Here is a 16,054-nt window from a genome sequence, read left to right as displayed (position 1 = left end):
AAGAAGACCAGAATCATTGAGGTGCCCATACCTCAGAGAAAGGCTGGGGACGGCACCACACAGCCGCTGCCCCACGGCCTGCAGTCGGAGAAGAGTGATAGCTGGTGCAGGGAGCGCTGAGCAACCCAGCAGTGTAACCCAAGTTACCGACTCACACTCAAAACCCACAGGCTAGCAGGCACCTCGCCTGTGTGTGTTCTTGCAGAGTGTGCAACACCCACCACAGTGTTCTGACTGCCTCTCCCTGGAGCAACACTGAAACCATTCCCACACATAGGTGGCACTCTTACAAGTGCCTTTAGGAAGTTGGGCAGTGGTGGTTCACGCCTCTAATCCCAGTACTCAGGAGGCAGGTAGATCTCTGTGAGTTCAAGATCAGCCTGGTCTACCGAGTGAGTTCCAGGACAGCCAAGGCTGTTACATGGAGAAACCCTATCTCAACCTCCCCCACTAAAAAGTGCCTTTAGGGTATGTGCTATCCTCTCTTTTTATTTTTTTTTTTTTTTTTTTTTTTTTTTTTTTTTTTTTTTTTTTGGTTTTTCGAGACAGGGTTTCTCTGTGTAGCTTTGCGCCTTTCCTGGGACTCACTTGGTAGTCCAGGCTGGCCTCGAACTCACAGAGATCCGCCTGGCTCTGCCTCCCGAGTGCTGGGATTAAAGGCATGCGCCACCACCGCCCGGCTCTTTTTATTTTTTGAGGCAGGGTCTCATTTGCCCAGGCTGGCCTCAAACTCACCAGGTAGCTAAGGATGATCTTGGATTCCTGATTCTCCTACCTCTACCTCCTGAGAACTGAGATTGTCGACATGGCTACCGTACCCACCCACCCCACTTCCCGGAGTGTGCCTTTCCACAAGTGCAGACAGAAGGCATGGCCAGATATGTGTGACCACAAGCTCTTCCCATAGCCAGGGGTCCTTGGAGCCTATGTAGCAAGAGCTGGAGTACACATGGCTTCTCTCTTAGGCTGGTTCCACTCCACATGTGTGGTATTCCTCGGCAGGCAGACAAACCATCGATCAACAGTGATGCTGAGATATAACTGGGAGACAGCAGCATTAGCAGGGAAATAGAATCAGCTGGCCATACTAGCAAGCCCAGAATTTGGGCAACTGAGGCAGGAGGACTGTGGACTTGAGGCCAGCCTGGATTACATAGTGAGACCTGTCTCAAAAAAAAAAAAGGAAGGAAAGAAAGAAAGAATAAAGGAGAGGGAGAAACAGACAGAGAGAAAAAGATAGAAAGGAGGGAGGAGAGGGAAGTGGGTGGAGGGAGAACAGATCCTAGGACAGATTCTGGCCTTCTGAGGCCCCAGAGGACCCCAGGTGGCTCTACAAATCTCGGTAAGCTTGCTCTGTTCTCAGCCTCCAGTCTGCAGGCACAGGAGTCCCAGGGCTAAGACCTCTATTTTATAGACCTGTCAAATATTAGATCAAATCCATGATCACGAGGGACACTAAGCCATCGGTGGAGGCTCACAGAGCCAGGCTGATCCTCCATAACCTACTAGCCAGTCACAGTATCTGAAGACTGGGACCACCAGTGTCAAAGATCTCCTGGAACAACACAGGTACAACATCAGGAAGCCACCTTGCAAAAAGCCTTAGCCATGGTCTATCAAGTCTCTAGGTCCATGGTGAGTGTCTAGGAAACACAGAACTGAAGTGACCATTTGCAAATATCTTTTGCCAGGCAGTGGTGGTGCATGCCTTTAATCTCAGCACTCAGGAAGCAGAGGCAAGTGGATCTCTGTGAGTTTGAGGTCAGTCTGGCCTACAAAGCAAGTTCTGGGACTGTTACACAGAGAAACTCTGTCTTGAAAAAAACAAAATTTAAAAAAAAAAAAAAGGAAATGACAGATTTGCAAACCTGATTCTACGTGTAAACTGGTTTCCTGTGCAGTAGTGGTGTGAGGGTTATGGTAGCAGCCAACCACTTTCTGGTTGGATTTGAAGGCCACTCAACAAAACAGAATTCATTCCTGGTACTGTTTGGGGCCAAGAAGACATTGCTGGCTAGGTTATAAGCCCTAGGGGAGCATGTACTACTATTATTCCGCTAAATGGACATAGTGATAGACTGCCCCCTAAGTTCTTATCTTTATACTCATAAACTAGTGACCTGGAGCAGCAGCTCATTCATTCTTCAGTGACAGGTTACTGAGAGAAAGGCCCAGGAGATGAGAAAATAAAGAAGACAGGGAGGTTTGGGATCAGGAAGACATTCTAAGCAAGTTTATTAAGTACAGCATCTTACATACAGTTGGGGGGGATGGGACAGAATTAGCAGAAAACTGTCATACAAGGGGAAAACCAGGAAGCTAATCAAGCAAGGCTGCACAAAGGGAACACAGGATATCTCAAGCATATCACACACAGACAAAGGGCTCAGCTGCCTTGGAACTGACAACCACAGCCTTCAAGGAGTGGGGAGAAGTTGAGTGCTCGGGATCTGAAAACCCCAAGGCCCTGGACCCAGGCCATTACTGACCTCGCCAAGCACCTTCCTGGTTTTAGAAAGGGAGCTAAATCCCTTCTCCAGATATAAGGCCTCAGGGAAAGTCCTGGTCCAGCCTGGCCCTCAACAAGTCAACACATCTCTCAACCCTCATTAGAGAGGCTTCTCTTTTGCAGTAGATAGAGATTAATGCAGAGACCTACAGTTTGGTCAAGGTGCAGAGAATTAGAAACTGTGGAATGCTTGACTATGAATGAGACATCTGCATATCACACACACATACACACACACTCATACACACATACACACACATATACACACATACACACGTATACACACACGTACACACATATACACACTCACACACATATACACACACATATACACACATACACACACATATACAAACACATACACACACATATACACACAAAGACACACACAATCAGGGTTTGAGGATCATAGTGGAAGAGGGGGCAGAAAGACTGTAAGAGCCAGAGGGAGTAGGCCCCTGCAGCTAAACTTACACGTGAACTTACACTGGCTATGACTACATGCACAAGGCCTGTAACCACATCAGGCCAGCCAATATCCCAGCATGGATGTGGAAGGGGATCATGAATTCCTACCCTTATCTAAGAAGCTATTGGCAACTGATAGCTGCTAAGGGAAGGCAGGTGGGTTTTTTTCAGGAATGCAGCCCCTGAGTGACTACCCATGATTCAGTACATAGCCCTGTGCCCATGCACACACAGACAGTACTAAGTGGACTCAGTGGTTTTGGAGTGGGGGAGAGAGCACACATATGAAGTCTGAGGGCAAGGGATGGAGAAGTAATAAAGGAATTGAACAGTTAGGAACAGGGTTAGAGTTCAAAACATACATGTCATTTAAAAATAAAACATTCATGGACAATAAAAATGTTTTCTGGAAGGAATGGGGAGCAGGTACATTGGAGGGGGCAGGAGAAGGGGCAGACATTGTGGGACAAAGTGGGGACTGTCCAGGGATTGGCAGAGGTCAAGGCTATAACAAAGACAAGAGCCTCCCTTCACAATCACCTCTCATGGACAACTGTGCCTGGCTCTAACAAGGCACCCCAAGCTCAGAGCACCCTCGACCCCATGCAAAGTCTGTGCCTTTGTTGAAACACAAGGGTAAACCCAACAGTTGAGGCCACTCACATGCTCTGTAATAACTCCCAGCTCCCCAACCCTGAGCCGGAGAGTGATGGCTGTGATGGCTGGCATTTCCTCCTTCCATGTGGGATGTCTGGAAAGGACATGCTTGCTTGGCAATGCTGAGACACTCAGGAATGCCAATCTTGGCCTTCTCCAGAATTCCAGCACCTTCCAGGGCTCCTGGATCAGCCTGGGGTTTGCTGTTTCAACACAAAAATGGTGTCTTCAAACAGAGCTTCCTCTTAGAAATGGCAAAGGAGAAAACAGGAAGCTCCCATTGCTCCAGGGCGGGGGTGGGGGGTGCTCTCAGACACCCCTCCCCAGCTCAGTGAGAGGCACTGGACAGCACTGAAAACTTCAGGACACTCCAGATCCTGAGGCCAAGCCTGGGCTTGAAGCAGACATCATCAATTGATTGAAGGCTTCCATTTCCCCACCAAGCCAGGGTCCCTAAAAGAAGATCACCTGCCATTCCTTTGGCAGGGAGTGTGGGAAGTCTCCTCATGGAGGAGAGGTGGGGAGGAGGTCCCTGGAAGCAGCCTGGACAGGAAGAAGAAGCTGCAGTCAAGCCTTGCATCTGCCAGCAGCAGGGACTGTGGACAGGGCACTCCACTCTCTGGACCCAGCAGCATCAGTGTGACTGTGGACAGGGCACTCCACTCTCTGGACCCAGCAGCAGGGACTGTGGATGGGGCACTCCACTCTCTAGACTCAGCAACAGTGTGACTGTGGACGGGGCACTCCACTCTCTAGACTCAGCATCAGTGTGACTGTGGATGGGGCACTCCACTCTCTGGACCCAGCAGCATCAGTGTGACTGTGGACGGGGCACTCCACTCTCTGGACTCAGCATCAGTGTGACTGTGGACGGGGCACTCCACTCTCTAGACTCAGCATCAGTGTGACTGTGGATGGGGCACTCCACTCTCTGGACCCAGCAGCATCAGTGTGACTGTGGACGGGGCACTCCACTCTCTGGACTCAGCATCAGTGTGACTGTGGACGGGGCGCTCCACTCTCTAGACTCAGCATCAGTGTGACTGTGGACGGGGCACTCCACTCTCTGGACCCAGCAGCATCAGTGTGACTGTGGATGGGGCACTCCACTCTCTAGACTCAGCATCAGTGTGACTGTGGATGGGGCACTTCACTCTCTGGACTCAGCATCAGTGTGACTGTGGACGGGGCGCTCCACTGTCTGGACCCAGCAGCAGGGACTATGGACGGGGCGCTCCACTCTCTGGACCCAGCAGCAGGGACTGTGGACGGGGCGCTCCACTCTCTAGACTCAGCATCAGTGTGACTGTGGACGGGGCACTCCACTCTCTGGACCCAGCAGCATCAGTGTGACTGTGGATGGGGCACTCCACTCTCTGGACCCAGCAGCAGGGACTGTGGACGGGGCGCTCCACTCTCTGGACCCAGCAGCATCAGTGTGACTGTGGATGGGGCACTCCACTCTCTGGACCCAGCAGCAGGGACTGTGGACGGGGCGCTCCACTCTCTGGACCCAGCAGCAGGGACTGTGGACGGGGCGCTCCACTCTCTAGACTCAGCATCAGTGTGACTGTGGATGGGGCACTCCACTCTCTGGACCCAGCAGCATCAGTGTGACTGTGGACGGGGCACTCCACTCTCTGGACCCAGCAGCATCAGTGTGACTGTGGACGGGGCACTCCACTCTCTGGACTCAGCAGCAGTGACTGTGGACGGGGCACTCCACTCTCTGGACCCAGCAGCAGCAGTGTGACTGTGGATGGGGCACTCCACTCTCTGGACCCAGCATCCCTGTTTGGGAATAAAGTGGTTAGACTGAATGTCCCGAGTAGCCCCTTCCAACTCCTAGTGACTAGGTTACCCTAGTCAGACATAGCTAACCAGAAAGTCCTGGGAACTAGCCAGGGGGAGAGAGGAGCAAAGGTGCCCACAGCAACGGAGTTACAATGACGAGGGTGGACAGCCAGCCAGTGCCTCTACCCTGCCCTAGTGGCCTGGCACAGCCACTAGAGCTGTTATAACACAGCACTGGAGCTCTTATAACACAGCACTGGAGCTCTTATAACACAGCCCTGGAGCTGAGGCATTCTGTGAGGCCGTGTGAGGGAAGCCTATGAGCCACAGAGGCCAGACAGGAGGCCCCAGCTGGCATAAAGCAGAGAGAGAGAAAGCCAGGCTGTAAGGGCTCCCACCAGACCACGCCCAACCCTTCACATACCAACTGACTTCCCCAAGCCCACTTGTGGGCACGTGGCCACTTCCATGAACAGAGTGTGATGTCTTCTGGCATGGTGGGGCTCCAGAACTCACTCCTTCATTGAAGGAAGTTGTCACCGAGTGCTATTGTGTCTATGCTGGGGTCTCAGCAGACAAGGTCATCAAGGGCACCGTGGCTGTGACTCAGACACCATAGGTCCTAGGCTAGCACCATGTGGGCAAGGAGCCCGGCAATGTCACCTCAGCCACAGCCAGGATGTTGCAGGCAGACACTCCTAGAGTCTACTGGCAAGGTTTTGGTTTTGTTTGTTTGTTTTCATAAGAATGTTGGAACCTGGGTCCTATGCAGTCACGTTTGGGGATCTGGAACTAGGGCATCACTTATCAGCTGTCAGCTTTGGGATTCAGACTCCAGCTGTGTGCAAAGAACAATCCAGACCCTTCTTCCCGTGACTTTCCCCTATCCTAAAAGAGATGGAAAATAAGCAACCCAATGTCCAGGGTCCTCGGCTGTTCTGTCCCTCCCAGCACTGAGCAAAAGGACTCCTGAATTCTCCTGCCTCCCCACTAAGGGTAGCCAGAGAGGAACCATCTGGAAGATGTTTGCATATGAGTGCACTGTTCAGAGCTTTGGGTATGGGCATCTAGGAGCGAGCATGCCCAGGAGAATGATGACCACCTCCCCCCGAAGCTGAGTGTGTGGTGACGTCTGAGACCCAGGGAAGACAACCAATGGACAACTCTTGAGAAAAGGAGTAGATGAGTGTCAAGTTCTTGGGGGCGCGGATCCCTCCCAGGGGGAGCCTGTGGTTGTACTGCTTGCCTTTGAGAGGCAACGCCGTTGTGTTGGGAGCTAGGCACCATCTACTTGTGCGGTCCAGTACAGTTGGGTAGCATCTGGAGCCTGCTGGAGCCCAACGGCCACAGACTTGGCAGCCCTTGACCAACCCTCTGCCAGGAGGATGGCCTCACTCACAGACTCCTTCAGCTCTTGGCCCAGAGCACGTTGTTGCCTTCAAGCACAAAAGCTGCCATTGACCTCCGCTCTGCTGTCTCAGGAGAGAAGTGTCACAGCTGCTGTGCACAGTACAGGCTAGGCTTTGGGGAACCAGGCCGCCGCTCTCGCCAGCTGCCAAGAGGGAAGGCAGGTCCCTGCACACTCGTGGGTCGGTTGTGTGAGGCCGAGGAGACGCTGGTAGAGTGTGGAAATCTTATCCCGCAGAAGGCTGGGACCCAGGGCTCTAAAGTCTAAGCAGACTGGTCTCCCAGCTGTGAAGGACTGGAAGGGGACCTCAGGGTGGGAGGGAGGATGGTGAGGGTCTCTTGCAAGATCCTTTGGAGGCGCTGGAGAGGTGGCTCAGTGGGGAAAGCGCCTGTGTGAAAGCATCAGGACCTGAGTTCAGAGTCCCAGCATTTCCACAAAGAGAAAGTGGTGCAGCAGTGCACACCAGGTACCCCAGCACTGGGGATGCAGGCAGGCAGACCCTGAGAGCCAAATCCTGAGCCCCAGGCTCAGCAAATGAATGAACTTCAAGGTGGTGACTTTTACACCATGCGAATGATGTCCCATCCACATTTTAGTTCATGCCAACCGTGGTGTCACACACCTAGAAGTCCAGCACTTGGAGGGGGAGGCAGGAGAATCAGGGTGAGGCCAGCCTGGTCTACATGAAGAACCCTGTCTCAAAACAAACAAACAAACAAAAACAAAACAAATAAAAATAAACTCAAGCTGGGCCGGTGGTGGCGCATGCCTTTAATCCCAGCACTCGAGAGGCAGAGCCAGGAGGATCTCTGTGAGTTCGAGGCCAGTCTGGTCTACAGAGTGAGTTCCAGGAAAGGAGCAAAGCTACACAGAGAAACCCTGTCTCAAAAAACCAAAAAGCAAAACAAAACAAAACAAAACCTCAAGATGCTGGAGAGGCACAGCAGTTAGAACACTATACAGTTCTTCCACACATTTTTTTTAAAACATAAAGAAATGTAAATTTTCAATTCACATACAATTTTAAATGCTATTTGGCATTAAAATGGGACACTCTGGATCATGTCATAAATAAAACCCTTTCAGGCCAGGTGCGTTGATTCACACCTTCAATCCCAGCACTAAGGAGGCAGAGGCAGATGGATCTCTGTGAGATCAAGGCCAGCCTGGTCTACAGAGTAAGTAGAACTCCACTACAGCCAGGGCTATGGAAGAGACTCTGTCTCAAAACAACAAAACATACACACACAAAACAAAGAAACAAACAAAAACCCTAAATAAAACCCTGTCAATCCTTGAGAGGAAAGAGATGTAGAAAACCCCTCCAGGGACATAGAGGACAAGTTTCTCCTACCAAAGGAAAACCATGGGTCGTCCTTTAAATGTGGCTGGTTTGGGGACAGGAGAGATGACTCAGTGGTTAAGAGCACTGGCTTTTCTTCCAGAGGACCCGGGTTCAAATTCCCAGCACCCACATGATGGTTCATACCGTCTGTGACTCCAGTTCCAGGGGTCTGATGCCCTCTCCTGGCCTCCATGTGCACCCAGGCATACACATGGTGCACAGACACATATGCAGTCAAAGCACACAGTATAAAATAATCTTTAAGCTGCTAGTTTAGAGTTTCACAAATAACATTTATTGGCTGCATTCATAACAGACTCATTTGGACATTCACACCAGCCCCCCTTCAACTAACAGTCACATGGTGGCTTCTAGTTCAGATTGGATCATGGGTGCAGATCTTATCGTGTGTGGAAACAGCAAGTGTCACAGATCCTCCTGATCTGAGGGCTTCCCTTGAGGACCATGATGGTGACTGACATTCTTGCTGAGGATCTTGACAGTAGCTGAAGACTCCACTTCAGTCCCAGAACAAATGGCTAGAAAGCCAAGAGAAAGGCAAGTGCTGGGAACTGTCCCCCAGGCTGAGCGCTCGCTGTCCTGGGCATGGGCTTGCCGAGAGCCTTCACAGAGAGGATGGTGTGGGCATCCCCTCAGTCACTGGGTTCCCCCTATGCTCAGGAACTGGGGAAGTGGACTGGGTCAGTACAGCATCTCTGATTCCCAGTTGTGGGACCCAGTGAGACTCTGACCTTTAGCACCCACTCACAGGAAGGGAGAAAACACCTAGTTTTGTAGAGCTGGGAGAAGAAGCTCCATAGCATCCTTGCTCCTTCGTAGGCTCTGAGCTGGACTCCCTGCCATCAAGTGTCTGCCAGGCCACAGGGGCAGTCAGGTATGTGATGTGAAGGTTCACAGTGCTCCCCATATCCCAGCTGGACAAAGGGGCTGGGCCAGCACCACTGCCCCAGAGCCAGGCCAGTGAAGCCAGGGGTACTTCTTGGAAGAGGCTTACAAGTGCTGTCACCATGGTATCCAAGGGCTTAACAGTCTTTCAGTAAAGGACATAAGGCAAGTCTGGGGCAAGATGCTGGCGGCAGGGACTCTAGATTCCAAAGTGAGGGATGAGTCTGGGCCCACCCCTTCTCAACTCCCCAGCAGCTCACCGAATGGCCATGATGGCCCTCAGGACAGCCTGCAGCAGGGTCAGGAGATTGAAGCTGATGGGCAGGAAGAGGCCCAAGCGGCCAGCATGTGGCTCCCCCTCCTGAGGCCTGAGCTCCTGAGGCAGCTCATCCTGATGAAGGGCCTGGAGCTGCTGCCACTTGAGGAGGAGACGCTGGTCCCCGCAAACTCGCCAACGGCCATGGCGGCTGCTTGAGTCCAGGGAGCACTCTAGGAGCAAGAGGAGCACTCTTGAGGACAGAGCATGAGACCACCTGGGGCTGTGGGGCTGTGGGGAACTGGCCCCACCCAGACAAGGTGCAGGGTGTGTCAGAATGGTGACTCAGCAGTTTCTTTTTGTTTGTTTGTTTGTTTTTTCAAGACAGGGTTTCTCTATGTAGCCCTGGCTGTCCTGGAACTCACTCTGTAGACCAGGCTGGCCTCCATCTCCCTCTGCCTATTGATAGAAATATAAGTCCTAATTGTATCAATGCAAAAATACTCTGAATATGCAACATGATAAATACATTTTCTTCTGAAAAAATCCCACCACAGTACAGAGCAGAAAATCGTGGAACCCTCATTTTCGAGAAAAATATAAGATCAAAAGTGTCTGGTGGTGTAGTCCAGCGTGTGAAAGGCCCTGACTGTGATTCTAGCGCGCGCACACGCGCGCGCACACACACACACACACACACACACACACGTGCATGCACTATCTTCAAATGGAAACCAGTCAGTCGGATATGAAACAAAATGATGAAATCACACTGAGCTGGAAGAGGGGACAGAAGTGTGGACAGGCTGTCCTCCTGGTCCTTCCTTCCAGGTCTCCTAACATGAACAGGTGAGAAGCTTGAGGAATGTATTCTGTAAGTCACCTGAACTGAGGGACACAGTGAAGCGCCTGCAGTCCCTACCACAGGGAAGGCTGAGGAGGGAGGACAGCTTAAGCCCAGGAGTTCACAACAGCTGGGGCAACACAGGAAGATCTCACCTTGAAAACAAACAAATCACCTCAACTTAGAAAGCGTGATTGGAGGAGCTGGAGGAAGAGCTCAGAGGCTAGAGCACTGTCCTCTCCTGCAGTGAGAGGACCAGGGTTCCACCCTCAGCACTCACATGATGGCCCACAACCATCTCTAACTCCAGTTCTAGGGGATCTGATGCCCTCTTCTGGCCTCCATGGGCACTGCATGCATGAAAACACATACATACATAAAAGTAAGTCCTTAAAAAAAAAGTGAAAACATGAATGGAGTAAAACCCAATACTGGTTTTGAAAATCTATCAGCTAATCCTATAATTTGACAATAAACTCACCTTTCCTAATCATGTAAAGCATTCAAAGTGAAAGCAGTCGATGAAAACAGACCTCAAGGGAGCCGCCACTGGGTCTGGAGACAGTTCCCTGATTCTCTCATGTTCCTGGGAGAAGGTTCAGGCATGGGCTTCTGGCTTTGCCAGAGCCTGCTCTGCTCTTGGGAGCCTCCCTGGGGTAAAAGTCTACTCTTACCTCCACTCCTGCCCCGCCAGGCACCTACCACTCACCTTTCTGCCCTCCCTCTGAACCCTGCAGGTTCCAACTCTGAACATGTCTGAGGACGTTCTTTTGTGTGGCTTCCTGGGACCTGATTTTCCAGGAGCCTTGAGTCCTGGGGACATGGTCATTGTGTCAATGTCACGGTAGCTCAGAGCTCTGTCTCCCAATAGCAAGTGCTGCATTTTGGGTACAGCCTACTGCGTCTATTCTACTGTGACAACAGGCTCAAGTCACCCCAAGATTTTTTTTTTTTTTTGGTTTTTCGAGACAGGGTTTCTCTGTGTAGCTTTGCGCCTTTTCCTGGAACTCACTTGGTAGCCCAGGCTGGCCTCGAACTCACAGAGATCCGCCTGGCTCTGCCTCCCGAGTGCTGGGATTAAAGGCGTGCGCCACCATCGCCCGGCCACCCCAAGATTTTGCTATGACATTTCCCAACACTGATGAGAGTGCTGAGTACCCTTGGGCTGTCCCCAACAAATGCCATGCTTCAAAACCTGTGTCTTCAAGCCATGTCTGCAGGGCTGGGAGGATCTGCACTCTGGAGTAACAGTGTTGCTTCTGGGATTGGGAACTGGACATTTTTACACACTTAAGAACAGGTTGGGCTAAAGAGTTAAACAGAGAATTCTCAAAAGAAGAATCTCAAATGGCTGAAAGACATTTAAAGAAATGCTCAACATCCTTAGTCATCAGAGAAATGCAAATCAAAACGACTCTGAGATACCACCTTACACCTGTCAGAATGGCTAAGATCAAAAACACTAATGACAGTCAATGTTGGAGAGGATGCGGAGCAAAGGGAACTCTCCTCCACTGTTGGTGGAAGTGCAAACTTGTACAACCACTGTGAAAATCAGTATGGCGGTTCCTCAGAAAATTGGAAATCAATCTACCTCAAGACCCAGCCATACCACTCTTGGGCATATACCCAAGGAATGCTCAATCATACCACAAAGATACATGCTCAACTATGTTCATAGCAGCACTATTTGTAATATCCAGAACCTGGAAACAACCTAGATGCCCGTCAACTGAAGAATGGATTAAGAAAATGTGGTACATACACACAATGGAGTACTACTCAGCAGAGAAAAACAATGACAGCATGAAATTTGCAGGCAAATGGATGGAACTAGAAAATATCATCCTGAGTGAGGTAACCCAAACCCAGAAGGACAAACATGGTATGTACTCACTCATAAGTGGATTCTAGATATAAAGCAAAGAACAATCAGACTGCAACCCACAGAACCAGGGAGGCTACATAGCAGGGGGGACCCTAGGATGACTGTGGCTTAGAATAAGTTTTGGTTTTACTCAATCACTGGGCAAGCCTCAGTGAAACATTTCACTATTAAGATAAGAATTTGGGCCGGGCGGTGGTGGCGCACGCCTTTAATCCCAGCACTCGGGAGGCAGAGGCAGGTGGATCTTTGTGCGTTCGAGGCCAGCCTGGGCTACAGAGCGAGATCCAGGAAAGGCACAAAACTACACAGAGAAACCCTGTCTCAAAAAAAAAAAAAGATAAGAATTTGGGGGGCTGGAGAGATGGCTCAGAGGTTAAGAGCACTGACTGCTCTTTCAGAGGTCCTGAGTTCAATTCCCAGCAACCACATGGTGGCTCATAACCATCCATAATGAGATCTGGTGCCCTCTTCTGGCCTGGAGTCATACATGCTGTATTCATAATAAATAAATAAATCTTTAAAAAAAAAAGATAAGAATTTGTACTGTATCAAGCTGATAATAGAAATAAATAAATAAATAAATAAATAAATAAATAAATAAATAAATAAATAAATAAATAAATAAATAAATATGAAAAAAAAAGAACAGGTTGGTTGGTGGCTATCCATTTCCCAAGCGCTTCTCAGCCTTTCCTCCTGAAAGCTCCTCCTGCCTGCCTTTTTAGAAGGCCTTCCCCAACCCAGATCCTGCACAAGGGACTTCCTGTGCAGAGCTGGCATAGTGCACCGAAGAAGCACCAGACCAAAGCCTGGACGTGCCTTCAAAATCAAGTCCAGGACGGAGTTCAAAAGACATAAATAACATGGGAAGGAGGCTGTCTCTCCCAGAGAGCTGAGCCACGGGGGTGTGGCTGAGGGCGACATCACCAACGTGTGAGTGTGCTGCCAAGTGTGTCTGAACACACACTGAGCACGTGAATGTGAGCATACATTATCAATCATGAATACAGGAATGCATACATGCCAGGTCACATGCATGAGCATATGAACACACTTGTGTAGCACACATCCGCTGTATAAGGCATGCACACGTGTGTGTGTGTGTGTGTGTGTGTGTGTGTGTGTGTGTGTGTGATACAAGAGCTGTCACATCAGAAATACATACCAGTTTAAAAATGAACATGTACACACACTACATACCACAAGTAACAGAAGTTCATAGCTTAAATAAACCCACTTTAGACACCATCAGCCCTAGCTTGTCACTGCTAAGACTGGTGGTCTGCCTCCATCATTTGTAAGAAGGCAGCCGGCGGGTTGTGACGCCTGGCAAGGGTTGGAGATGGCTGTGTCACCTGTGTGGCCTTGCCCCACCCCTTTCCCAGGGCAGAATGAGGTGACACATGGTGTGGAGTTACCTGGAGTGCCTTTAACATTCTCCAACCTCTTCACCACCTAAGAGAAGAGAAAGTGGATCAGTAGGTCATCTAGAGACCCGCAGTGTGTGGGGGAGTGATCAGGACTTGAGACCTCAGGGCAGGGGTGGTGTGGCTCCCAGTTCAGGACTGAGTTCTTTGTGCTGGGGATAGCTTGCTGCTCAGTGATAAGAGAACCCAAAAGGTGGGAAGGCAGAGGAAAAGAAAAAAAAGACTTCTAACTAGTCTCAAATACTGCGGAGACCCTCTAAGCTGAAGGCAGGTTGGATGTGGCCAATCCTGGCATCATGGCCTAGAACTACAGCTGTGGGGGTGCAGATGGGTCCAGAGGGTCCCTCTCAGCCACCTCTGCAGGACTATAGACAGACACAGAAAGATAAGGTTGGGCACAGGGCATGGTGCGGAGAAAGAGGGGGGAGGAGACAGCAAAGAGGAATAGATGCAGTGGCCTGGATACCAGATGACCCCTCGCTATGCTCAGAGAATGAGGCTCACACTTCCCAGCAGCCTCCACAAGACACGGCCTTCTGCCCTCAGCTGCCCTCACCATGCCATCAGGGAGGGGGTGCCTCCTTGGACTCCTCCCTTCCCACCCCTCACTCAGCCCTGTCTCACAAGCTCCCTTCTTACCTTCTTCTGGGACCTCAGCCCCTGGGGCACCCAATAGGGCATGACAGCCCTCTCCCTGGGCATCGGAAGGCGCCCCCCAAAGCTGTGGCAGGGGCAACGGCACGACCTCATGGCTCTGGGGACATAACACCGCATCATCTTTGAGACCTACCAGTGGACAGTAAGAAAGGTTCAAAAGGGTGAGGGGGGCACCAGGCATGGTGGCACATGCCTTTAATTACAGCATTCAGAAAGCAGGTGGACCTTTGTGAGTTCGGGACTAGGCTGGTCCACATAGAGAGACTCTGACTTTAAGAGGGGAGGCTATAGCCCAGCTAGTAGAGTGCTTGCCTAGCATGCACAGGGACATGGATTCCGCCTCCAGCACCACCAGGCACAGAGACCAGCAAGATGGCTCAGTGGGTAAGGGCACCTGCTGCCTACCCCGTACATCTGTGTTCGATCCCTGGGACTCACAGTGGAAGGAGAACTGACTACGGTAACTTGTCCTCTGACTTTCTACACATGCACCTTGTCACATATGCATTCCCCCACACACATACATACATACATAACACAATAAATAAATAAATGTAAAAAAATATTTTCAAACAGGCATGGTATTTGTGGTAGTTTAAATGAGAAGGGCCCTGATAGGCTTCTGTGTTTGAATATTTGGTCTGTACTTGCTGGGACTTTGGAAAGAATTAGGAGCTGTGTGGTCTTTTCCTTTCTTTTTTTAAAATTAATTTATTTATTGGTATTTTATTTTATTTTTTGGGGTTTTTTGAGTTTTTACATGTAGCCCTGGCTGGCCTGAAAATCACTATGTAGACTAGGCTGGCCTTGATCTCACGTGCCGAAGAACTTCCTTGGCACATTGTCAGTGGTAAACGAACTGTCTAGAAGCCTGTGGCAGGGACAAGGTAACTGCCCTTCTACCTCTCCACCCAAGTCCAGGGAGCTCTTTCTGAGCTCCTTTGGCCCTAGGAGATGAGGTCAGGGGCGGATCCACGGGTGTCAATGCCACGTCACTCAGTGAATTGTTCTCAGTGGACATGGTGCCCACAGAAGAGAAGCAGGTACAAGGGAGATGGGAGAACACTCCAGACCTAATACCCACGCCGTATGAATGAACCTCGTAAGAACTACGCAAGCCAAAGAAATGGTTTACCAGGTAAGGACAAATGGACACAAAGCCTGACATGAGTTTGAACCCTGGAACCCATGTGGTTAAAGGAGAGAACCAACCCCCAAAGGTAGTCTTCTGATCTCCACAAGTGTACCGTGGTGCCACATGTATGTATGTACACACACACACACACACACACACACACACACACACACACACACACATACACACAATTAAAAAGAAACAAAAGAGGTGGTTGGGAAAGCGAAGAAGAAGGTGGGCAGGGACTGTCACTCAGTGGACAGTACTTACTTAGCTTGTTCAATCCCCAGCTAAAACCAAAACTGTGTCTCAGAAACTTCATTCATACAATACCTAGGATTCTGTGTCCTGGCCCTAAGTGATGACCTGCCAAGTCACTTAGTTACCTGCTTTCGTGGTCTCAGGGACAGAGGGACCCAGTAGGGCAGCAGTGCATCAGCCCGGGGCACAGGCAAGTGGCCCCCAAACCTGGCATAGCATTGGCAACATGTGCACTCCTGAAGGACGGTGCAGAGTCCGGGGTACACCTGAGTAAGACACACAGAGGACAGAACCAACCAGTGTGGTGATCTATTGTGTACCCCAATAAAGCTTACCTAGGGATCAGAGGACAGAGCCAGCTACTAGCTCACCTCTACAAAATCCTCAGCCTCAAGAGAGAGAGTTCCTGTTTCCTCACACCTTATATACCTTTCTGTGTCCTGCCACATTATTTCCTGGGATTAAAGGCATGTGCCACCATCGCCTGGCTCTGTGTCTC

General features: G+C 50.4%; 1 protein-coding gene across 2 annotated transcripts; it reads right to left on the bottom strand.

Moving 5' to 3' along the window:
- Nucleotides 1-8,461: 8,461 nt before the first annotated feature.
- CUNH16orf95 (chromosome unknown C16orf95 homolog) lies at nt 8,462-15,770 on the bottom strand. 2 transcript variants are annotated; one of them, XM_052729336.1, is made up of 4 exons: nt 15,681-15,770; nt 14,142-14,288; nt 13,494-13,530; nt 8,462-9,576 (listed from the first exon to the last, which is right to left on the bottom strand). In XM_052729336.1, exons 2-4 carry the CDS (start codon nt 14,277-14,279, stop codon nt 9,344-9,346), a joined length of 408 nt encoding a protein of 135 aa, XP_052585296.1. In that variant the 5' UTR covers nt 14,280-14,288; nt 15,681-15,770; the 3' UTR covers nt 8,462-9,343. The 2 variants fall into 2 exon arrangements, with proteins under 2 accessions (XP_052585296.1, XP_052585295.1); XM_052729335.1 differs by lacking the exon at nt 15,681-15,770 and having other exon boundaries at nt 8,462-8,720; nt 9,348-9,576; nt 14,142-14,672.
- Between the last annotated feature and the right edge of the window lie 284 nt (nt 15,771-16,054).

The sequence above is a fragment of the Peromyscus californicus genome, unplaced genomic scaffold, assembly GCF_007827085.1.
Source record: "Peromyscus californicus insignis strain IS unplaced genomic scaffold, ASM782708v3 Scaffold_8__1_contigs__length_139910024, whole genome shotgun sequence".
Classification (NCBI taxonomy): domain Eukaryota; kingdom Metazoa; phylum Chordata; class Mammalia; order Rodentia; family Cricetidae; genus Peromyscus; species Peromyscus californicus.
Note: the sequence above shows the minus strand (reverse complement) of the source record. Positions and strands in the feature narration are given on the sequence as shown.